The 23,421-nt window shown below is 45.1% G+C and overlaps 2 protein-coding genes across 3 annotated transcripts; one reads left to right on the forward strand and one right to left on the reverse strand.

Annotated features, from left to right (window-relative positions):
• Positions 1-245: 245 nt before the first annotated feature.
• On the forward strand, positions 246-8,759 carry POLR2H (RNA polymerase II, I and III subunit H). Its single transcript, XM_087933567.1, has 5 exons — positions 246-502; positions 2,245-2,328; positions 3,333-3,426; positions 4,831-4,914; positions 7,593-8,759. The coding sequence occupies exons 1-5, from the start codon at positions 430-432 to the stop codon at positions 7,708-7,710; spliced, it is 453 nt and encodes a 150-aa protein (XP_087789693.1). The 5' UTR covers positions 246-429; the 3' UTR covers positions 7,711-8,759.
• Positions 8,760-9,740: 981 nt separating this feature from the next.
• Positions 9,741-20,875, reverse strand: THPO (thrombopoietin). 2 transcript variants are annotated; one of them, XM_087933568.1, is made up of 5 exons: positions 20,630-20,875; positions 17,062-17,189; positions 15,826-15,912; positions 13,954-14,118; positions 9,741-10,846 (listed from the first exon to the last, which is right to left on the reverse strand). In XM_087933568.1, exons 1-5 carry the CDS (start codon positions 20,640-20,642, stop codon positions 10,667-10,669), a joined length of 573 nt encoding a protein of 190 aa, XP_087789694.1. In that variant the 5' UTR covers positions 20,643-20,875; the 3' UTR covers positions 9,741-10,666. The 2 variants fall into 2 exon arrangements, with proteins under 2 accessions (XP_087789694.1, XP_087789695.1); XM_087933569.1 differs by having other exon boundaries at positions 20,665-20,856.
• Positions 20,876-23,421: the final 2,546 nt, after the last annotated feature.

Here is a 23,421-nt window from a genome sequence, read left to right on the forward strand (position 1 = left end):
CCTTTTCAACAGCAATACAGATAATCCAGTTTTTTCATCGGATGCTTAAAAGAGGGCGGGGCAATGCCTTCTTCGAGCGCCGCGCGGCAACGTTGTGCGCGTGCGCAAGCTCAAAAGACGTCTTCATTCCTCAGTAGGCGCCGCTCTCTCTCGCTCTCTCTCTCTTTTTTTTTTCCCCTGCCCTTTCCTCCCGGGCCTTTCTCCCGAGAACAATATGGCCGGGCCAGCTTTCAAGCCTCTGACGTCATCGTCGGGCGCCTGCCGCCGGAAGCGGAAGAGCGCGAATTTCATGCAGGCTCTTGGAGGTGCGGACGCTCCGCGTGGCGTTGTTGTTAGCGGCTCTGGCTCCTAGCAGAGGGTCGGTGTGGCCCCCGGCTGTCCCGCTCCTTGCTTAAAAGGCTCGCGCTCGGCCTGCGCTTCCTCGTCGCCATGGCGGGCATCCTCTTCGAAGACATCTTTGACGTGAAGGACATCGACCCCGAGGGCAAGAAATTCGACCGGGGTGGGGCTCAGTTGCAGTCTCCATTCGCCTTCCCCCCCTCCTTCCCCGCAACTATCCCTCCGTTGTGCTTCCGAGGCGGCCTCGGTGGTTCTCCCCCTCCCCAACAACAGCCCTGTGAGGTAGGACAGGCTTGGCGGTGCCCAGCAGCCCCAGGTCCATCACTTGAGACCTTCAAGAAGAGATTGGACGGCCATTTGTCAGAAATGCTGTAGGGTTTCCTGCTTAGGCAGGGGGTTGGACTAGATGGCCTTTTAAGATCCCTTCCAACTCTGATTATCTGCTATCTGTCCCCCGAAGGAGAGACATCCGTCTCTTGGGGTTTCGATTGGAGGCGAGCTGCTAAGCGATTATTCCAGTTCGAGGCTGCGGTTCTTTAAATTGGGAAGTGTGTTGTGGCAAAAACCACTTGGACACGACCTTTGAAATCCCCCTGGCCTGGACCCAACTCAAAAACATGACTTTTTTGGGCAAACGTATTCTGGAAAGCAGCAAACTGGACGGGGGTGGGATAACTGGCTTCGTTTGGGTAATGCAGCGTAGCGGGTAGAATATTTTCTGTTTTTGGATGTGACCTGCCTCACAGGGTTGTAAGCATAAAAAAAAGAATTATTATTGATTATATAGTTTTGCCGAGTAATTTATGAAGATTGGACTGTGGCATCAAGCTGTGGGATAGGGCTGCTATGATTGCCCCTTATTTTTATTTTATTATTATTTTTAATGGTGTTTTTGGAATATTTGATTCCCACTATATATGGTTATCTTATGAAGTATAAACTTGGTTTTATTCTGATAACCCAATCACAGTTTTGGAGTATAGCATGTTTGGTAGAACAGCCATGGAGCCGTATAAATAAAATGAGTTAATATTTTAATCCATGTAGTCACACTGGGTTCCTTGGAGGAACTATTTTTTCTGCCCGAGCAGGGGTTGGACCAGAAGACCTCGAAGGTCCCTTCCATCTCTGTTATTCTATTCTATTTATTGGAATAGCTAATACCAACTTTAATGTCAACTGCCCCGTTAGCATATGCAGGAAAAGAAACTCCTGGGACATAATTTTACCAAGAATATATAATTTTACTGATCCATATAGCTACAGATGAAGGAAGGCCAATTCTAAAGGTTCCCTTTTCGATCTCCTGTCCATTATTCGCCAATCCAATGCTTTATGTTTTGTAAAACAGTCTGTGCAGTTTGAAGAGATCCCATAACATGACCTTGAAGTGAAGGAACTTTAGCAGGGCCCAGCTGGCTCCCTTGATTCCTCAGCCCCTCCCAACCCCCCCAAGTCTTCTACCCCCTCCCTTTTCTTTTTTGTCAAGCTGTGAGAAAAATTTCAGGCAGGGATAGGATCTGGATCAGCTTTCGTATTTACTCTGGACTGTAAGGGTTCCTGATCTCCTGTTTGATTCTTATGGTAGAAGAAAAGTATTACTGATGATCCCCATTCCAAGAACATGGTGCCAGTGCTCTTCCCTCAGTAAAGTTGTAATTTACTGCAGCCTTCAAATCTGGCTGTGCATAGGTGGTCAACTTGTGGTATCTGTTACCCAAATAAATGGAAATCCAAGAATGTTACTTTCAACAGTGTTGAAGAATTTTCAGCACGCTGTAGAAAACTTGGATGAAAGAGAGACTTTTCCCTAAGCCTCAGATACTTTTGGAGTGACATTTGAGCAGTAAACATCTTTATTGAAGATGTTACCTTTCAACAACTAACATCCTGGCTTATCTTTAGTTTCCCGGCTGCACTGTGAGAGCGAGTCCTTCAAAATGGATCTGATCCTCGACGTGAATGTACAGATCTATCCAGTTGATCTTGGTGAGTACATACCTTTTGGATTGTGCAACATAAGATTTTCACAAATATATGTAGCTCAGGGTTGAACTGTCAACTCTTTCGTGCTCTCTGAGCTTGATTGCTTGCAGACATTTCATTATCCAACTAGGTAACATCATACTGATGTTACCTAGTTGGATAATGATGTACAACTAATACACTATTCAGAGTAGAGTCTATTCTTTGCTTATATACAGTAGCTTGCTTTATTATTTGTTAATAGACAGTATCCTGTTTGTGAGCCATGGTTTTCTCCTTGGTAGTTCCTTAATTAGGTATTATTTTTGCTTGATTGCTTAGTGTTAATTCCCCACTTATTTGGGAGTTGGCTGCTAAAGAGGATGTGTTTGTGTCTTTTGGTTTTCTTGTTTTTTCCCCCTTAAATGGTATGTAAAAGATAAATGATTTGTCTTGAGGGCAAACAACCAAGCAAACAACCAAGCTTAGAAAGCACCAAGGACACCTCATAATTTTTTTTGCTTATTTCTAGAAGATCAAGAACAGCATCTAGAATATTCTAGGTTTGCATAATGCATTGAATCATGAACGAAAGCTTCCCAGAATCCCTGGTAATGGAGATCAGTGGCATAAAAAAAATTAATAATCATAATAACTAATCAAAGAGACTTGACTCAATATTATAAAGCATGCCAAGCCAGACTTGGAAAACCCTGATCAAATCTAGCATGTCCATAAGTTAGTAAATAAGTGTTGTGCAAAGTAATACATTCCAGGGTTTGTCTTCCAATATTTCTTGAGATGTTTAACCTCAAGAAAGCCCTATTCTGGTCATTCATGCACAATTCTTTTCAAGTCCTAGGCTTGAATCTTGCCCAAATGTTATTAGGGACTTCGACATATCAGATTTGCACATTCCTCCTCTGAGGATTAAGTCTGGAGGGTCTGATTTGCAGACTTTTTGCCTTTTTTTTTTCCTTTTCAATTTCGTGTTTCACTTCTAATGTCTACGGTTTCTTGCATTTCAGGAGACAAATTCCGCCTTGTGATAGCCAGCACTCTGTACGAAGATGGGACATTGGATGACGGCGAATATAATCCTACAGATGATAGACCCTCCAGGTGACCGAAGGACTTTTCTGCAGAGCTAGGGTGGAGACCAGCTTAAAGAAAATGCAGTGGTTGACACAGATCAATTTTGGGGGGGGCGGGGTCTCTTCATCCAAGTTTTGAGTTTTTAGATCTGGTGGAGTAATAATAAGGGACTCGTCTCCAGGTGGCTGAAGAATTCTGGGAGTTGAAGTCCACAAGTCTGAATATTGCCAAGTTTGGAGACCCCCTAACAAATATTACCTTGATTCTAGGGCAGGGGTGTCAAACTGGATTTCTTCAAGGGCTCAGGATCAGCATTGTATTCCTCCTCTGCAGGCCGGCGGTGGGGGGAGTGGGCATGATGACCCCTGCTGGCCAAAATGGGGCACAGGGGGTTCTGCGCGCAGCTGCCTTGTGCCTGGTTTTTGCCCTCCACGGCTTCCTACAGCACTCTGTCAGCCGAAAACAAGCTTTGAGGCCTGCTTTTTGGCCTCTTGGTCGATTTAGGGCCCGGTTTTCAGCCTGTTTGGGGCCCAGTTTTTGGCAGGTTTCAGCCAGCGGAGTGCTGCAGGAGGCCATGGAGTAAGAAAAGGAGGTGTGGCAAGCCCGTACACGGCCCATTTTATTTGCCAGAGGCACCGCGGTCCAGGCCCTTGATATTCCCAAGTTGGCCCCAGGGGGCCTTGAGTTTGACACCCCTATTCTAGACTAGCCTACAAATAGTCTCTCTTTCCCTCCCCCACTTCAAAACTTCATGCCAATCCTGTGAGGTAGGCCAGGCTGAGAAAAGTTCCGTGGCTCAGTGACTTTTATGGCTGAACTACAAAAGAACCTGAAACTCAGGTAGTCCTCAACTTACAGCAGTTCATTTAGTGACCGCTCAAAGTTACAACAGCACTGAAAAATAGTGACTGACGACCATTTTTCCACACTTAGACCATTGAAGTATCCCCACGGTCACATGATCAAAATTCAGGTGGTTGGCAACTGGTTCATATTTATGACGGTTGCGGTGTCCCTTTTGTGACCATCTGATCAATGAAATTCAAGCGGGGAATCCAGATTCACTAAACAACCACGTTACTAACAACTAATGCAGCGATTCACTTAACAACTGCGTCAAGAAAGGTGGCGAAATGGGGCAAACCTCCATAAACGTCTCACTTAGCAACATAAATGTGGGCCTCAATTGTCATAACTTGAGGACTGCCTGCAATCCAGCCTTAAGTTTGCAGAGCCCATAGAATGATAATGTAAAAAAATTCAGGTCAAAGACATTTTTGCTCCTTCACAAAGGAATATTTTGATGTCTGTAGATCACGGATGGAAGGCTTGAGTTTTGGCTCAATGCTGAATGCGCTCCTTCGGTTTTTTGGTGTTTTTGGTATTTTAATGTTATTTTCCTTTCTTTTGGCCGGCTCTTCTTATCCACAGGGCAGACCAGTTTGAATATGTGATGTATGGGAAGGTGTACAGGATCGAGGGCGATGAGACATCAACGGAAGCAGCCACACGCCTGTAAGTACCTGAAATAGGTGGAAGAGTGATTGTGACATCATACAAAGCCATAACTTGATTGGTTGAGTTCAGGCTGAATATTTAATGGTCTGGTTAAGGGTCTTATTGCTTATTTGATTGCCTTTTGCACCCTATGACTATTATTAAGCGTTGTACCTTATGATTCTTGATGAATATATCTTTTGTGTGCACTGAGACCATTTGCACCAAGACAGATTCCTTGTGTGCCCAATCACATTTGGCCAATAAAGAATTCTATTTATCTATCTACCTACCTATCTACCTACCTATCGATCTATTTATCTGAAACAAGCCACATACAGCACAACCAATGCTCTTTAAAAGAAATGCATGCAGTTAACCCCTGCACCAACACAGAGGAAAGGAATTATAGTTTAAGTAGAAATGATTTGATTGCTTATTGTACCCTATGACTATCATTAAGTGTTGTACGTTATGATTCTTGACTGTTGATGAATGTGTCTTTTCTTTTATGTATACTGAGAGCATTTGCACCAAGACAAATTCGTTGTGTGCCCAATCACACTCGGTCAATAAAGAATACTACTTTATTCCATGACACTTTGCCACAGCCAACTCGCTACAGTCAATTCACCACGGCCAACTTGCTGTGGGACACCTCGCCACAGGATGACTAGCCGCAGGGCGAGAGTTACACTAAAGTCACAGAAATAGTTGAATAGAATCATTAATGAAAGGATGCAAAAGGAGGGACAAAATAAAATGGGAGTGGCAAAAATTAAAAATGTTTTTAAATTATTTTTAAATAAGTAAATTGAATTGTCTCGCAGCGAGTTGGCCGCTTCAGGTTGACTGTGGTGAGCTGGCCTGCAGTGAGTTGTTCAATTCCATTCTAAAGGTGCATTGCATTAGACTTTCTGAGCTTAAGGGCTGTGGTGGCACAGTGATTAGAATGCAGTATTGCAGGCTACTTCTGCCGACTGCTAACAGTTCAATTTTCCCCAGGCTCAAGGTTGACCCAGCCTTCCATCTTTCCAAAGTTGATAAAATGAGATAATCCAGATTGTTGGGGACAATATGCTAACTCTATAAACCACTTAGGGCTGTAAAGCACTATGAAGCGCTATATGAGTCTCGAGTGCTATCGCTATGAGTCCCGTGTATGGTTTTTGGATGGTCCTTTTGCTTGTTGTGCTAAAGCCATAATCCTGTGATGGTGAACCTATGGCACACGAGCTGCAGGCAAACTGTGCATGCGCGTGCTTCACAGCTGATGTTTGGCTGGTTTGAGGCCTTTTTCGGCCTCCCAGAGGCTTCAGGAAGGCTTCTGCAGGCCGAAAACTAGGCCCGTTTCATCACTTCCTGTTTTTCTGGAAATACCAGAAGTAACGAAACAGGCCTAGTTTTTGGCCTGAAAAGCCTGCAGAAGCCTTCCTGAAGCCTCTGGGAGGCCAAAAAGGCCTCAAACCAGCCGAAAATCAGCTGTGAGGCACAGTGCAGGTAAGGGGGTGGGTGGGTGGGGATTGCACGCGCGTACGTAGGGGACGTGGGGGGGCGCATTGCCTTCTGGGTGCTGGCTTGCAAGCATGAGCATCCAAGCGCGCGCACAATTTTTGCAAAGGAGCCCAAAGAGATTAGCCACCACTGCCATCAGTCATGGTTTTAAGCGGCAAACCACTTGCATTATGGCTCAGACCGGGGGGGGGTGTGTGTCTCCAAACTTGGCAACTTTTAAGAATTGTGGACTTCACCTCTCAGAATTCCTCAGCTAGCTATATGCTTGCTGGGGAATTCCTGGGGGTTGAAGTGTGCAAGTCTTTAACATTTCCAAGTTTGGAGACCCCCGACCCCCCGACTTAGAGCAACATGTGGCTCATCCAGTTTGGTAAAGAACATCTGCTTTCCGTGACGATGATTCTACTTTCGCATCTTCAGTTAAATAAAGGGACGGATTGCAGATAACGGGAAAGGCTGGCTTGTTTTAAGATTCTTCCCCTAGACCAAGAGGTGTCAAACTCAAAGGCCCGTGGGCCACATCTGGCCTGCAATGCGGTCAGATTCAGCCCATGGGGCCAGGCTGGTCTTAACCTGCATCATCCAGTTTACCCAATGTGAACAGGAAACAAGCCAGCAATTTGGGGAATAGCATCAAGCTGGCTACACCTGCCCAGGTGGCCATAACTCACCCAGTTGGCCATGCTACCAGCTCCTCCCCACCTACCCAGGGTCAACCACAGCCCTGATGTGGCCCTTAGTGAAATTGAGTTTTGACACCCCTGCCCTAGGCTGATACTTTCCACATTGTTGGGTCTTCCTCTCTCTTGCTTCCTAAGTAGCATGATTAGCAACTGACTTAATGTTAAGAGAGGCGACTTCTTGAGGACGCAAGGTTGAGGAACGACAATCTAAGAGGTTGCGTGGCAGAAGGACAGCCCTTTGTGATGTATCGTGAGTGCAGTGTTACTTGCCTCCTTTTTGTAGTTTTTCTCAATCTCGGTTGCTTGAAGATGTGTGGACTTCAATTCCCAGAATCCCCCGGCCAGCTTGGCAATTCTGGGAGTGGAAGTCCACACATCTTCCAAGCAGCCTGGGTTGAGAAGCACTGATCTGGCATGTGGCAGGGTGACCTATTGAGGACATTTTTCTCTCTCTGCAATTGCCCCATCTCTCATCCTTCTCTCTCTCTTCTCGTCCAGCTCTGCCTACGTCTCCTATGGTGGCCTGCTCATGAGACTCCAGGGAGATGCCAACAACTTGCACGGCTTTGAAGTGGACTCAAGGGTCTACCTCCTAATGAAGAAATTAGCCTTCTGACCAGCTTCTGTCCCCAAACAGTTGGAGGCTCCATTAGCAGCTTGGGACATTTCAGAAAATAATACGGATCTGTTGCTTCCTCTGTTCTCCTTCGGAAGTGTTGGGAGCAAAGCTTGGCAACAAATTAGAAGCACCTGTCCTGACCTAGGCTTTCCGTACGGTATGAAGCCAACTCATCTCGATAAGTCCCTTTTATTTAGTTTACAGTTAATTCTGCTCAAGCAAAGTCCCAGCCAACAGTATTTCGAGATATTTCACTTGCAGACCTTTATCAGTCTGGGGAGTTGCCAGGCTGATATCTTTCAGATGCCACACTGTATCAGACAATAATTAACAAGAATGCAGGAACAGACCTTCACCCAAATGAACTAATTGTCTCCTGCTAAACCCCACTCCTCTTTTATTCCCTAGGGGAGGGGACATTCACCGTCCACCTGTGGTTTTGCTCCCAAGTCGACCCTTGTTCCTTAGTTGTTCCCTTCTTCTGACATGCGCACACTGGGAACAGGCTCCAGCTGTTCTTCTGCCTCGCTGATGTCCGACTCCGAAGGCAGCTGATAACTGTCAGGAGGCCCTGGCCCCCCATCTCTGCTTCCAATGCAGAGCACTTCCCCAGACTCTAGGACTGGCCCGTTTTTTCCTCCCCAACCTCCTCACTGCCCGAATCCACTGCCAGCTCTGGTGGGCCACAATAGCACCCTTTTGATTTTGTCTACTGTCTTAGCAGCCACGACTTGAATCATTTTTCTCCATGACATTCTCCCAGGGTCCTTTGCACTTTGGAAGTCGCTGCCAGGCTACATGGCAGCATTCCTTACAAGAAGAATTGTATTTCCTGGTGCCAGAAATACTTAGGTGGTTTTGATGAGCGATTTTACTGTGCATTTTTTTTACGAAGGTAACACTACCATTTCTGGTAAACTGGGTTCATTTTTCTCTGGTGTTTTGGTCAAAAACACAGAACAAAAGAAGTCCGCTCCTGGGTCAAACTCCAAGAGGTAAATCGTTCCTCCTTTTTTAAAAAAACCTCAAATAAATATTTTTATGGATTTTTATGGTTGTCTGGACTCTGTGCAGGAGGGAACTTCTGCGTCTCTTTGATTAACATGGCCAATCAATCTGGAGTGTAAAGCTTCCATCACCTCTCCCAATTTTCTGTCGATCATAGAGATGGATTCAGAAGGCAACTTGGCTGCCTTCCAGATGCTGGGGAACACTATGCCCATCAGCCACAGTTCTGTGATGCAGCAGAAAGGGATTGTGGGGGCTAGAATGGTATAGGTTATCCAATCAGGTCTTCTTGTGCTAGAGATAGATAGATAGATAGAGATAGATAGATAGATAGATAGATAGATAGATAGATAGATAGATAGATAGATAGATAGATAGACAGATAGACAGACAGACTGAAAGACAGACAGACAGATAGTCATGGAGGGATAGATAGATAGATAGATAGAAAGATAGGTAGATGAGAGATAGATAGATAGATAGATAGATAGATAGATAAGTTATTTTTTTTAAAAACGGAATAATATTCATGTAATGAATTACATAATAACGTAATGGCAATAATCAGGTTTCATTCCTTCCTCGTAGATTTCCTGATTGATGCCTGGTTGGGATGTCAGAATTATAAGCTAGAACAACCTGTAGCTGAATTGTATTTACTTTCCATTCTGGTTTACTTACAGCTCCAAGCACAGCTTTGCAGGAGAGGAAGACAACTGGAGGAGTTTTGGATACTTTGCCCCCAAATTGCCCCAATAAACGATGATCCCCAGGGCTCTCCAAACTTGGCAATTTTAAGACATGGCTGGCTGGGGAATTCTGTGAGTTGAAGTCCACCCGTCTTAAAAGTTGCCCATTTTAGAGACCCTCTAACTTAGTCAGAAAACACTCAGCTGCTCCTTTCCTTCCCCCACACCATCCCCCTGCAACTTCTTGATATAAAGCGAGGACATCCAAGCAAACATTTTGCCGATCCTCACATTTGGTCAGTCCCTCAAAATGGTATTGCTTAGATGTACTTTTCATAGACAGTTTATTAAAATGGGGTCCACAGACGGGAAAGTAGATCTAGAATTTATCTGGGATAAAAGTAGCTTGCCAGGCGATGCTCTTGAGTCAGTGGCCCCCAACCTTGGTGGCCCAGCAGGGTAGTGGGGGGAGAACCAGCCCACCACCGGTGCCGGTTGTGGCATGCATATACCGGCCAGCCTTTCATGCAGCCCAGTAGTGGGTTGGGGAGCCCTACCCTAGGTTTCAATTCCGGTCCTTGGAGAAAACCCCAGTATATACATACCCATTAAGAAATGGTTAAAACCTAGGTCACGGCTGCCAAAAAATAATAATAATAATTAAGGGACCCTTGCAGACCCTCGGTTGCAAAGCCCAGAATATCTTAGCTTCATCCTTAATGACTAATAAGATAACCCCCTGCCTCATGAAGAAGTTGGTTTGCACAAGAGAAGTTGTCAAGAGAAACGGGGTCACTCCACTGATTCCGACTCCGTGACCCAGAATAGATCAAGCAACGTGGGCTAAAATGCCCTCATCTTTTCCACAGAGTTTCCATAGAGTTCATTGGAGTTGCTTATTCCAGGGAAACCGGGTCAGACGAGAAAGATGCTGAAGCTTGGCCCAACTTGGCCACCTCTGTAAGCCTCAAGTTTGGTTTGTGTTTTGTTTTGGGTTTTTTTGCAGGCAGCTGAAGCAAGCTGGTACTAAATGCAGAAGGCTGGGACCTCCAACACACACACCGTCTTCTTTTTCTCCCTCACCTTTTAGCACCAGCCCACCCCCCTACCCCCCCTCCATTTCTGAAGGCTTGGTCAGCCCTGTTCTTGCACCCCGGCATGCGGATGGCTTTCTTCCTCCGATAGCTGCCCTTGTAGATGTCTCTTGCCAGCCACCTGCAGGGTTCCTCGGTGCCCGCTTGACCGTGACCAAGGTGCTAAGGAGGAAAGGTGACCCCAGGTTGACGTCCCTCAGCACAGGAGTCTTTCCGGAGGTCATAGAACAAGAAGTTCAATTTTCCTTGCAAAAGCTGCACGTAGGTCCAGAAGACAGTTTTAAGGTTCCTTGTCGAAATCAGCTTGGGGACGTTTTCTGGCTGGGTAGTTACGCTTTGTTCCTAGGGCAAGAAAAAAGAAACCAGTCAGACTGCTGAGCAACCCTTCATGCGGTCGGAAGGTGCTGTCGACAGCTTTGGAGCAGCACTAGGATCCTACCTGTTCTACTACCAGTTCAGTGATCGTGCGCATGTGCACACCTAATGCACGCAGCGCAGCTTTCCGCATGCCAGCTGAGGCCTGCATTGCCAATCAGCTGAGAGGATAAAGAAAAGTGGGCCAATTCTGAGCTTTTCTTTCTCTTCAGCTGATCCTCGGAGGCTTTTTTTTTTACTACCGGTTTGGCTGAATCAGTCCGAACCATTTAGTATAACCACCACTGCTTTACAGCAAATTCTTGAAGAAAGTTAAGTTGGGCCATTGCTCTAGTAGTTTTTCAAACATGGCAACTTTAAGTTACGTGAACTTCAACTCCTAGAATTCCTCAGCCAGCATGCTAGAGTTCACAAATCTTAAAAGTAGCCATGTTTGGAAAAGGCTACAGGGAGTCCCTTTCGTTTAATACCTTGTACCCTGTAAATGCAACGGCAGCTTATGAAAAGAAAATACTGTATATTCTAAAACAGCCCAGCTTCAGGGAACTGAAAAGGTGCTTCTGATGTGAGAAAAACATTCAAGATTGGCTCAGATTCTTGTCATATCCTACGTTTATATCAAGAGCATTCACTGCCTCTCCATTATCTTTTAGTGCCAACAAACATCCACCACAACTACGGTATACTGTAGGTCCCACTCTCCATCTTCATGCTGGTGCTTTTGGCTTCGTGATTGTGGGTTTATATATATAAACCAGGGGTGGGATTCTACCAGTTCCCACGTATTTGCTAGAACCGGTTGTTAACATTCTAAGCAGTTCAGAGAACTGGTTGTTAGAAGAAATTACTGGCCTAATCCTGTAAGGAAGGCAGGAAGGAAACATTCTGGTGTTGCTTACAGAAACTGCCTCTCCATTAACCCTTATTACATTCTTGGCAGGACTAGACTTCCTGTCTCTGGAACTTCTCTGGAGTTATTTACCCCTCCTTTGCTAGTACTTTGCTTGTGTGGAGTGACCATTCAAAGTTACAATGGCACTGAAAAAGGTGACATGACCATTTTTCACACTTACGACTGTTGCAGCATTCCCCCAGTCACGAGAGGCCAGGCGAGGAGATGCTTGCCTCAATGTGAGTGATGTTGAGTTGGCCATGCCCAGACAATAACATGACCACCAAGCTATGTCCACCCAGTCCCATGACCACCAAGCCACGCCCACCACCTAAGCCACGCCTACAGAACCAGTTGTTTAAAAAATTGAATCCCACCCTTGATATAAACTGATTAACATTTTATTATTGGTACAAAATTTACATTTTGCTTCCAATCCTAGCTGATTTTGTTCCGATGTAAACCATTCTGGCTGCGGTCAGTATGTTGTACCTTTTCTGTGGCCTTCTGTCAATATTCCCAACAGGGATAATTCTGGCTTAAATTGAATGTGTTCTCCCGCCATTTGCTCCACCCATGCCTGTATCAATTTCCAATATTGTCTTGCGTGGTTACACGTCCACCACATGTGGTAAAATGTACTTGGTAAATCCTTGCACTTCTATCATTTTGGGGATTAGTTTTTGTACATTTTAGCCACCTGTAGAACATCTTACATAAATTTTCCTTATAGGCCGTCGCCATAGTTAAATTTCCTATTGTTAGTCCAGAGTTTCTGCCATTTTGCTGGTTCTGTGTTATAACCAAAGTTTTTTTGCCCAGGCCACCATTGTCTCCTTGACATGTTCTTCCTCTAATTTATATCCTAATAAGTATCTGTACAACACCCTTAATCAGTTTTTCATCGGATCTTTATTTCCTCTTGCATCTTTCTACTTGTTTCTGGATCTTGTACTTCTTGTTTCTCTTATCTCTCTCGCTCCTTTTGTCCCTTCTTTACTCTCTTGTTCGGCTTCTTTCTCTTTTCCTCTCTCCTTTAGTTATGGTTCCTTCTCTGTTCTTAACCTTATTTCCTGATTCTTTAGTTCTGATACACCTCCTCCTCCTCCTCCTCCTCTTCTTCCTCTTCTTCTTCTTCTTCTTCGTACCAAAGAGCTGATTGAATGCCATTTTTCATGCATTCATCAATCACCGATGACTCCGGTGTTTTTGCTTTCCATAATTCTCTACATTCTCCCTTCCAACTCCGTTGTTATATTCTAATCTGTCCTCTAAATGAGGGGTGTCAAACTCAAGGCCCATGGCCCTCCATCGGTGCGCAAGGTGCTTAGATCTGGCCCGCGTGGCCGCCCTGGAAACAGCAAGGACCAGCCCTTAGTGCCTCTGCCAATGAAAACAGTGTTTAGGTGGGTTGCCCATGTGCCCGCGCCCTTCCGGGCTCTGTTTTGGCTGGCAGAGGGCTAGCAAAAGAAACTAAAAACAAAAGGAGAAGCGTTTCCCTTTCTGCATTTGGAGCCACCAAGATGGGACAGGAAAGGAGAAAGGGAAAGAGGAAAGGCAAAGAAAAAGAAGGGGAAATGGGAAGAGAGCAAGGAAAGGAAAAAATAAGGAAAGAGGGGAAGGAAGAAGGAAGGAAAAAGAAGAAAAGGGAAGGAAGGAAGGAAGGAAGGAAGGAAGGAAGGAAGGAAGGAAGGAAGGAAGGATGGATGGATAGATAGATAGATAGATAGATAGATAGATAGATAGATAGATAGATAGATAAGATAGGATAGAATTCTAAATTGCCTTGAACAGTGCTTCATCAAAACTGAGATGAGTGAGAAGGAAGGAAGGAAGGAAGGAAGGAAGGAAGGAAGGAAGATGAGAGTGAGAAAGTAAGGGAAGTCCTGCCTTAGCAATTGGCCACCACTGGTGCCCCTTGACATGAATGGTGTAGAGCTGGCCACTCCCACCTTAAGATGCCCCCCACCCACCCCCGGAGGTCAAACACAACCCCGATGTGGCCCTCAAGGAAATCGAGTTTGACACCCCTGCTCCAAATCCATGTAGAATTATCTTTCTCAGTTGAGAGACTCCACAGGATGCTATGGTTTCTTCAATGAACTACATCTTGATGTCAAAATGATGCTATGGTTTCTTCAGAGACCACCCACCCACCCCATAAATTCTGGGATTGGCTCACCTGCCCTTGGGCGTTCCTTAAGTGCAGAAGGAGGAAGTTGGCTTTCTCATAAAGCTGCTCAAGACGTACCAGGAGGCAGGTCGCATTCGTCGATCGCTGGGCAGCGGCGATGCCATCCATCAGTTTGATCAACACTTGGTGGATTTCCTGTGTTTTTACTTCATTCTGAAACAGAGCCAGTAATTCTGCCATTTATTTCAGTGCCTCTCAACCTCAGCAAATTTAAGAGGTATGGACTTCAACTCCCAGAATTCCCCAGCCAGCTTTGCTGGTTGTCAAACAGTTGTCAAACTGATTCATCTGAATATTATATGGCATGCGGCTTGTTTTACCAATGGATAGAAAACAGAATAAACTAAAAGGGATTAGACATATCAATAAAGTAATAAGAGGAATTAATGTAATAGATATACCAGATTGTATTTATATTATGTATATGGGAGTGTGATTACTGCTACGTTGTTAAGATGAATAAGAAGAATATTAATAATGGATAAGCAATTTGAAATATGTACCTAATCAACGCATGATTGAAATGGAATGGAATTTTTGTATATCATTTTTTAAAAAAAAATACAAAAAAGAGTTGTCAAACTGTGAGACATTGCTGTATTTACTGGGGACAGTGGGACCAAAACAGAGGGTTTTCTTAAAATCTAAGGGGTAAAACTGTCCTCATTTTAGCTGCAGTGCCATTCACCTCCTTATTTTATATTACAGCAGAATTTCAGCACCGCCACCCCCAAAATATCATCACTAATCCATATAAGCTATAGCCAAATGTCATGCTTCGCTACCACACTTGTTGTTAGTTCTCCAAGGCAGACCAGACTAGGAAACCGAAGGGATGCATGCTAATGTTACCTTTCTTATAAGTTATAAAGCTTGCGAGTCTGAATGCATCTTCACTCTCTCATCCTTTATGACGGGTCTCCAACCTTGGCAACTTTAAGACTTGTGGACTTCAACTCCCAGAGTTCCTCAGCCTGAGAGTTGAAGTCCACAAGTCTTAAAGTTGCCACGGTTGGAGACCCCTGTTTTATGAGAACTGGGGAAGAGAAATTGTCTGAGATGCTTAGTCAGAATACCGTTCTATCCTGGACTCAGATTTCTTTTACCTGAAGGTTACCTTCATTAGACCTTTTCCTACTGTTCCTCAAGGTTATTTCTTCTTCCCATGACAGCTGTATCCATCTAACTCTGTTTCCCAACCTGGCAACTTTAAGATACGCGTGGACTTCAAATCCCAGAATTCCTCAGCCAGTGGTTTAGGTTGGAAACAACGGTCCACTTGGCCCAGACGGACAGAACCAGTGGTTTGAAAGAGGGATCAAAGAGGTCATCTATGTTAACACTGAGCAGCCCTCTCTTAACTAATCAGTGGAAAGACTTGCTTTCAGAGGTTGTAAGTGCTCCAACACTGGAGGTTTTTAAGAAGAGATTGGACAACCATTTGTCTGAAATGATATATCCTGCTTGAGCAGGGGTTGGACTAGAAGACCTCCAAGGTCCCTTCTGGTTGTATTATTCTGTTATTAGGATATGAGGCCACCTATCTCCTGTCTACAGCATGCAGTCCCCAAAACGTTCCACAACCATTTGATTCAGGTGATTTTGAGGATGTAGATAAACCCCCAAGTGGCCTGAACAATTCTCAGAAAGAGTGCTAACAACCAGGTGGCTGCAAAGGATATAAATCCTTCCATTCCCACCATTCAGTCAGAACTGAAGAAGCTTTTTGGATGAGAAGTGAAAATGTTTTCAAGGGGAAAAAAACCCCGAAGAAAGTCAGTTGCTTTTTGGAAAAGTACCTTTGCGGCCCAGACAGTGAAGCCCAAAGAGCCGTGACTTCCACACAGCCTACATACATACCGTCTTTGTTTTCCACACCCTGAGGTTCAACCCCACCAGGGGTAAATGCACGGGTTCCAGAAGCAAAGGAAGTTCTTCACATTGGCTCTGTAGAGACAGGACAAAAGCAGAAGAAAATCAACTCGAGGCTTAACTAAATTTCACTTCTGCCTTTCATTTACACCCCGTCCACGAAACAGAAACAGGAATATTCTTATTAGAAATGCAAATATTGTTATGGGGACTTTTTATTTGATTTATTTGATTTGTCAATCACTTACAAGATGATAGGTATAAGTATAAATAGGAGTAAGAATACAGGAAATAGGTACAAATAAATGGGGACAATAGGTCAGGGACGGTAGGCACGATTGTGCACTTATGCACGCCCCTTACTAAGTTGTACGATGAACGGTTATTGGAAGTAAGAATGTGTAGTCTAATGAAGAACTAGGAGTGACGTGATAGCAGTGCTCCAATATTTGAGGGGCTGTCACAGAGAAGAATGGGGGGGGGGGGTGTCAACCTATTCTCCAAGGAACGTGAAGGCAGGACAAGAAATAACAGCTGGGAACAAGGAGGAATTTTCTGCAGTGACAATCAATGGAACTGCTTGTCTCCAGAAGTTGTGAATGGTCCATCACCGAAAGTTTTTTAAGAAGAGATTGGACAACCAAAAGGTATAGAATAGAATAGAATTGAATAGAATAGAATAGAATAGAATAGAATAGAATAGAATAGAATAGAATTCTTTATTGGCCAAGTGTGACTGGACACCCAAGTAATTTGTTTTGGTGCATATGCTCTCAAAGATACATGCGTCAAGAATCATAGGTATAACACATAGAAGTAGTCATAGGGTACTATAAATCATACTAGGAAACATATAAAACATATAAATCATACCAGGAAACATAATAATAAGCTAGGGCCTATCAAATCATACTAGTAAACAGTCAATAAAATAATAAAAATAATTGTAAGGATACAAGCAACAAAGTTACGTTCATAAGTGGGAGGAGATGGGTGAAAGGAAGGATAAGAAGGTTAATAGTAATAGTAATGCAGACTTAGTAAATAATTGGACAGTGTTGTCAAGGGCTACTTCCTGAGTAGGGGGTTGGACTAGAAGACCTCTAAGGTCCCTTCCAACTCTGTTATTCTGTCCCCCAAAGCATCTGAAGCAGGCTAAGAAGGAGGAACTGGGTCCCTTCAAACTCAGCGCACGTTTGGACAGACTAACAGGTGCTTTCTCACCAACGTTTCCTCCATGTCCACAGCTTCAGCCACGTATTTCTGGATCAGTCGCCTGTCACATACGAGCTCCGTGGGCCACATCCCGGAGGGTCTCATCTGGAACAGGAATACAGTGAAGACCAGCAGCCCTGGAGGGGACAAATGAGACAGACCAGAGAAGGACTCACTAATGATCTCCTACTAGAGTTCGATGGTGGGCGCTCTCACGAAATGGAAATGCTTGCCCGATCCCACAAAGAGCTAAAACGTACAAGTGCAAACAGTCACAAGCTTACATTGATTATTAGAAGACGAACCGTGATGGCGGTTTCCCATCAACAAATGCTCTTCACTACAACGCCACCGACCTTTGTCTTATTTCCATTGTTTGTTTGTTTTGATGTGTTTTATTCTATTTTGTTTTCCGAGCCAGAAAGTATGCTTCCCAACCCAATTCGGGGTCACTTCCCCACTATGCTGATCTTCTAGGAACGCGGGATGCCTCGGAAATTAAAGTGATGCTTCCAAACTTCCCACTTTTTTTACTTATAAAAATTCAATGAAGTGTAATATAAGCCTCTGACCATGTTTAAAGTATCATCTTAAAATAGCTTCATTCATGACTTCTAACAATGGAAGCTATCAACTCTCCATGGAATTTCCTTTCCAACCTTAAGCTACTCATCTTCCAGGTCATAGAGATATAAGGGATCGGAGCCTAGAAGGGTCTAAGGAGCGGCCTGGCAGGATCACATGAGGCTTGGTTAGACTAAGACAGTGTTTTTCAACCTTGGCTACTTTAAGATGTGTGGACTTCAACTCCCAGAATTCCCCAGCCAGTAAGCTGGCTGGGGAATTCTGGGAATTGAAATCCACAAGTCTTAAAGTTGTCCATGGTTGAGAAAACTGGACTAAGGTTTGGGAATCCAAGAAGGCAACGATAGGATATACAGAGACCAAGAATAATTCCCCCATTTCCTCTTAGTAAAAGAAGTGCTGTAGTAAACTCTCCTTAGGGTCAAACTCAACTCCTGAGGATTGGGAGGGGAAGGAGCAGATTCATGTAGCTTTTCCTGCCATGCCACAGAAGAGATTTGGCATTACTTTAGTCTGAGGTTAGGCTTTCACTTTTCCTGTCTAGCCGATACCCCCGGGATCTCCTGGTGGTGCCCCGTCTACCCCACCCAATCATTTCTATTGCAGTTTTTGAGATCAGTCCAGGTTGTTATGGGTTGGACATCATGTTAAATGGTATATTCACAAGCAAAAGATCAGGAGTGAGAGGGAATTCCCCCCTCTTCCCCCATCAAGTGTGAACGTAAGGCCACAATCCTATATTTTAAATATAATACTATTTAATTTAGCTGGAATTCCGTTCTCGCACTTCAAACATCCGGTGTTAATTTTGCTGGTTGCTGAGTCTGGTGCATCTAGTTTCAAACCCAAAAGAGAGTGTTGGAAAAAATACCCTTCTGGGTTCAGTTCCAAGTGGGGAAAAAGACACTGGAAACATGGAGGCTGTTTTGGAAAGATGGTTTAATGGTGGACAGGACCACATGGCTTGGAGCTCCAGAGTGAAAGGGACGATCACACGCTTCAAGATGTTGGGTGAAGGAAAAGAAGGTCCAAGATGCTGAGAGACCCTTAGTTTTATACCCTCTGTTCCTGTGCAAGAATTGTATCCTATTGGCTGTCAAGACTCCCATGGGGCGGTGGGGGCGGGGGTCTTAGCTAACTATAAGCTTTGTCTGGACCACATGGCTTCACCTGAGTGTTGGCTGATGCAATCTTCCCGGACCAGGTGGTGAGATGGGTAGAGGACTTTGTAATGTAGAATACTCTGGCCCAGGCCGTAATGGCCTGCCCATTAACAAAGGTGGGAGGTATGCTTCTGCTTCTTAGGTGGGTTTCTGCTTCTGAGTTTCTACTTCTCTTTTAGGGGAAATATTCTGCCTTTTTAATATATCCTAAAATATTTCATTTTCCTAGGAGAGGGGTGGGTTTTAACTTCCAACAAGAGTTTGGTTTCCAATTATGTAATCCTTGTGGCTCTCCACTCAGCCTGGGATAATAGATACTGTAGTTTGGGGGGGTGCGGTGTTAGGCCACAAAAGTGCCCTTGATCATTCAGGGACTGGTCAAAAAAGTCAAGATGGCGGCCACAACAACACAATCGAAGCTCAGCCTGGTTTTCTCTGCAGGCAAGAAACAGGAAGAGCTTCTAATACAGGTAGTCCTTGACTTACAACCATTCGTTTAGAGTTCAAATTTGCAACGTCACTGAAAAAAAAGGGACTTACGGACGGTTTTCACCTTATGACCCTTGCAGCCTTGCCATGGTCATGTGATCAAAGTTCAGACGCCTGTCGATTGGCTCACATTTATCATGGTTGCAAAGTCCCGGGGTCATCGGATCCCCTTTTGCGACTATCTGAACAAGCCAAGCCAACGAGGAAGCCAGATTCACTTAACGACCGTGTTATTCATTTAACAACAGCAAGGACTCACTTAACATCTATGTCAAGGAAGGTCGTAAAATGGGGGTGGGGAGGGAAATTCACTCTCGCTTAGCAACAGAAATGTTGGTCTCAACTGTGGTTATATAAATAGAGGACTTGTATATCGTTGAGGCCTTCATCTTGACATCTTTTTTTTTTAACTACCCTCCCCAGAAACCCCTGCAAAGCAGTTGGACTTCAACTTCCATCATCCCCAGCTGATTATTAACAGGATCCCAAATTTGGCCAAGCTGAATGGCAGATTCCCAATTCTAACCCCGAACCTAATTATCTGGGTTCCAGATAGAACCCCTCCCCATTTGAAAACTTCCTATAAAGGGTTAACATCCAGTCTTGGGAGGAGGGGGAGGGTGGTCCTCCCCCCCCAGACCTCATCGTGGGTTGTTGCCAGAGGTGGCATTCAGCAGATTCTGACCAGTTCTGGAGAACCGGTAGCGGAAATTCTGAGTAGTTTGGAGAACCGGCAAATCCCACCTCTGACTGGCCCCGCCCCCATCTATTCTCCGCCTCCCATTGAGTCCCAGCTGATTGGCTGGGTCTTCTTTGGTTGCCCTGCACAGGAGAACAGAGCTGGAAAGCAGGTTAGTGGGTTGGGGAGGGAATGGGGATTTTGCAGTAACCTTCTCCTGGCACACCCACCAAGCCATGCCATGCCCACCAAGCCACGCCCACAGAACCGCTGGTAAAAAAAAAAAAATGAATCCCACCACTGGTTGTTGCCATCTAGCCTCAGCTCATATGCAGAGTGCCTTTGTCCTTGCATGCTCTATTTTCAGGACAGAGTCCATTCCAGCCCTGCCATTTGGACTCCTATCCTTCCCTCCCTCCTTAAATACATTGGGGTGTCAATCAAGGAGAATATTTGTAGCCCAGGGCTGAAAATTGAAGGGTCCTTGGCGCTCCCTGAGAATATTGGTGGCTTCCTTGCGCATCGTTCATTACCCCAAATAGGAAACGTCATCAGTGCCAGTTAAAATTCTTGCAACCAAACACCCAGGCTTTGAAAGCACCAAGGATCCCTGTTTTGGGGGTGCCCTACCCTGCCCCCTCCTGCCAGGCTGGCAACTCACGGTTCAGTTCCATGCCCCGCTGTCCATCTGGTCACTTCTTCGCTCTGCTGGGGGACAACAGCTGCTCTCCAGCTCCTTCCCGGCGTCCATTGAAAACGGCTTGACCACGCCACCCAGGGAAGGCTGCCGTGCTCCAGGGAGAGCCCAGAGGTTGCTGGCTTCTCTTGCCAGGGCCTCTGCTGCGCAATTCCAGCTTTCCAAAGTCAGGGTTGCGTCGCTTCCTGTTGTGTTGCTGCTACTGGTGGTGGTGACCTCTGGGCCAAGGCACTTAGAGAAGGGAACACGGCCGTCCGTCAGGAAAACTTCTCACTTCCAGATATTTCCGTCTTGGCTCAGAGCTGAAGGACGAGGCCGGCACAGGCTACAGAGCCACCATCCACAGGGATCGTGCAAACACGTTCCAGCCTCGGGCTTGGAGGCACCCCGTGCAGTCCCAGCCACCCATTTGGGGTGCCCAGCATTGACCCCATAGTCCTATATGGGAAATAGGTGTCACTGGTTCTGCAACCCAACAAGACAGAGACAGACTTAGGTAATTAGGACTGCAGAAAAAAACAAATTGCTACCAAACTGCCTTCCATCGAGGACCTGTATATTGGACGAGTCAAAAAGAGGGTTCTGAAAATATTTACAGACCCCTCACATCCTGGACACAAACTGTTTCAATTCCTTCCCTCAAAATGACGCTATAGAGCACTGCACAACAGAACAACTAGACACAAGGACAGTTTTTTTCCCGAATGCCATCACTCTGCTAAACAAATAATTCCCTCAACACTGTCCAACTATTTACTATTACTATTAATCTTCTCATCACTCCTTATCGCCTGTCCCCTCCCACTTGTGACTGTATAACTGTAACTTTGTTGCTTGTATTCTTACGATTTATATTGACTGTTTCCTAGTATGATTTGATTGCCTATTATACGCTATGACTATTATTAAGTGTTTTACCTGATGATTCTTGTCTCTTGATGAATGTCTCTTTTCTTTTAGGTACACTGGGAGCATTTGCACCAAGACAAATTCCTTCTGTGTCCAATCACACTTGGCCAATAAAGAATTCTATTCTATTCTATTCTATTCTATTCTATTCTATTCTATTCTATTCTAATCTCTATTCTATTCTATTCTATTCTATTCTATTCTATTCTATTCTATTCTATTCTATTCTAATCTCTATTCTATTCTATTCTATTCTATTCTATTCTATTCTATTCTATTCTATTCTATTCTGATGGATGTCCCCAAAGCTGGATCTTGACTTTGCTGCCTCTACCAAATCCAGAATGTCTAGAACAAAAAAAAATGAAAAGTGTCTTAAAGCAAACTTTAGTGTCCAGGAGGCAACTGGACTTGCTTGTTTTGTTTTGTTTTTCACCCAGGTTCCTAATTTCTGTAGTCTTTCTTTGAAGATGTTTCGCTTCTCATCCAGGAAGCTTCTTCAGCTCTGACTGATGTCTGTGGAATGGAAGGATCGATATTCCTTGCAGATAGCTGGGCATTTGCATCCTTTTAGAGGGTCGTTGAGGCCACCTGGAGGTTTATCTGTGTCCTCCACTTCTTGGATGAGAAGCGAAATGTCTTCAAAGAGAAAAACCAGAAAGTCTCCTGCAAAAGCACCCTTGGGACAACCCTGATCCGGAAGACTGGGAATCTCCAAAGATATATCTCAAGCTCCTTCTCGGTGTTTGATAGACACCAATCTCGGTCCTGCTCTGAGGCGTAATAGATCCCTGGGAGATCCGGGGTAAAATCAGGGGATAGCCGGAAGCCTTGATGACCCTCCAGGACCAGGAGAAGCCTGGAGCAGAAACTGAGTTGCAAGGGAGCGAGAAGAGACAGTTAAGGATAAGGAAGGTCAACCAACTTGGCCCCAGCCCCCTGAAGCTGCCGTAGCTCACGCATGCAGCTGGGCGCTTGCCAGAGTCCCTCCGGATCCTGTGAGATGACCTCCCCTGTCATAGTGAAAGCTACAACCGGGATTTCCGAGCAAGCCAGGGGCTTTGGCGGGAAATGAGCTCGCTTCAGTTGCAGGAAGCGAGCTGAAGGCTTCATTCCTTTGAAGTTCTTTGGAAATTAAAGACCTAACAGGGTCTAGAACAGGAGGGTCAAGTTGGATTTGTTTGAGGGCTGGATCAGCATTGTAGTTCTCCTCTGCAGGATGGCTGGGGGGTGAGGGCAGTGGGACGGGGGGGTTGAGGAGTGGATGTGGCCCATTTTCAGGCCGTTTTTTTTAACTGTTATCGGCCCAGTTTTCGACTGTTCTCTGCTTGTTTTTAGTCTCATTTTTGGCTTGTTTTGGGCCCAGTTTTCAGCCCAGTTTTCATCAATTTGGGGCACATTTTTCAGCTAATTTTTTGGCCGTTCTGGCCTATTTTTGGCCCATTTCAGCCTGTTCTGGGCCTGTTTTTGTCCCATTTTTCATCAATTGTGGGCCCATTTTTCAGCCCATTTTTGGCCCATTTCAGCCTGTTCTGGGCCTGGTTTTTGGCCCATTTTTTGGTCATTTTGCCCTGTTTTTCAGGCCAATGGGGTCCATTTTTCAGCCCCCTTTTCAAGCTCATTTTTAGGTCATTTTTGGCCTGTTTGGGGCCTTTTTTGGGGTCATTTTGTGCCCATTTTTGGCCATTTTGTGCCCATTTTGTGCCCATTTTGGCCCGTTTAGGCTTCATTTTTCGGCCCGTTTTCATCCGGCAGAGTGCTACAGGAGGCCATGGAGGGTGAAAACTAGGCGCGAGCCCCCCTCACACGGCCTCTTTTAGCCACCAGAGGCACCGTGGCCCAGTCCT

Source organism: Pseudonaja textilis, chromosome 4 (assembly GCF_049901715.1).
Source record: "Pseudonaja textilis isolate UNSWEBS1 chromosome 4, rPseTex1.2, whole genome shotgun sequence".
Lineage (NCBI taxonomy): Eukaryota > Metazoa > Chordata > Lepidosauria > Squamata > Elapidae > Pseudonaja > Pseudonaja textilis.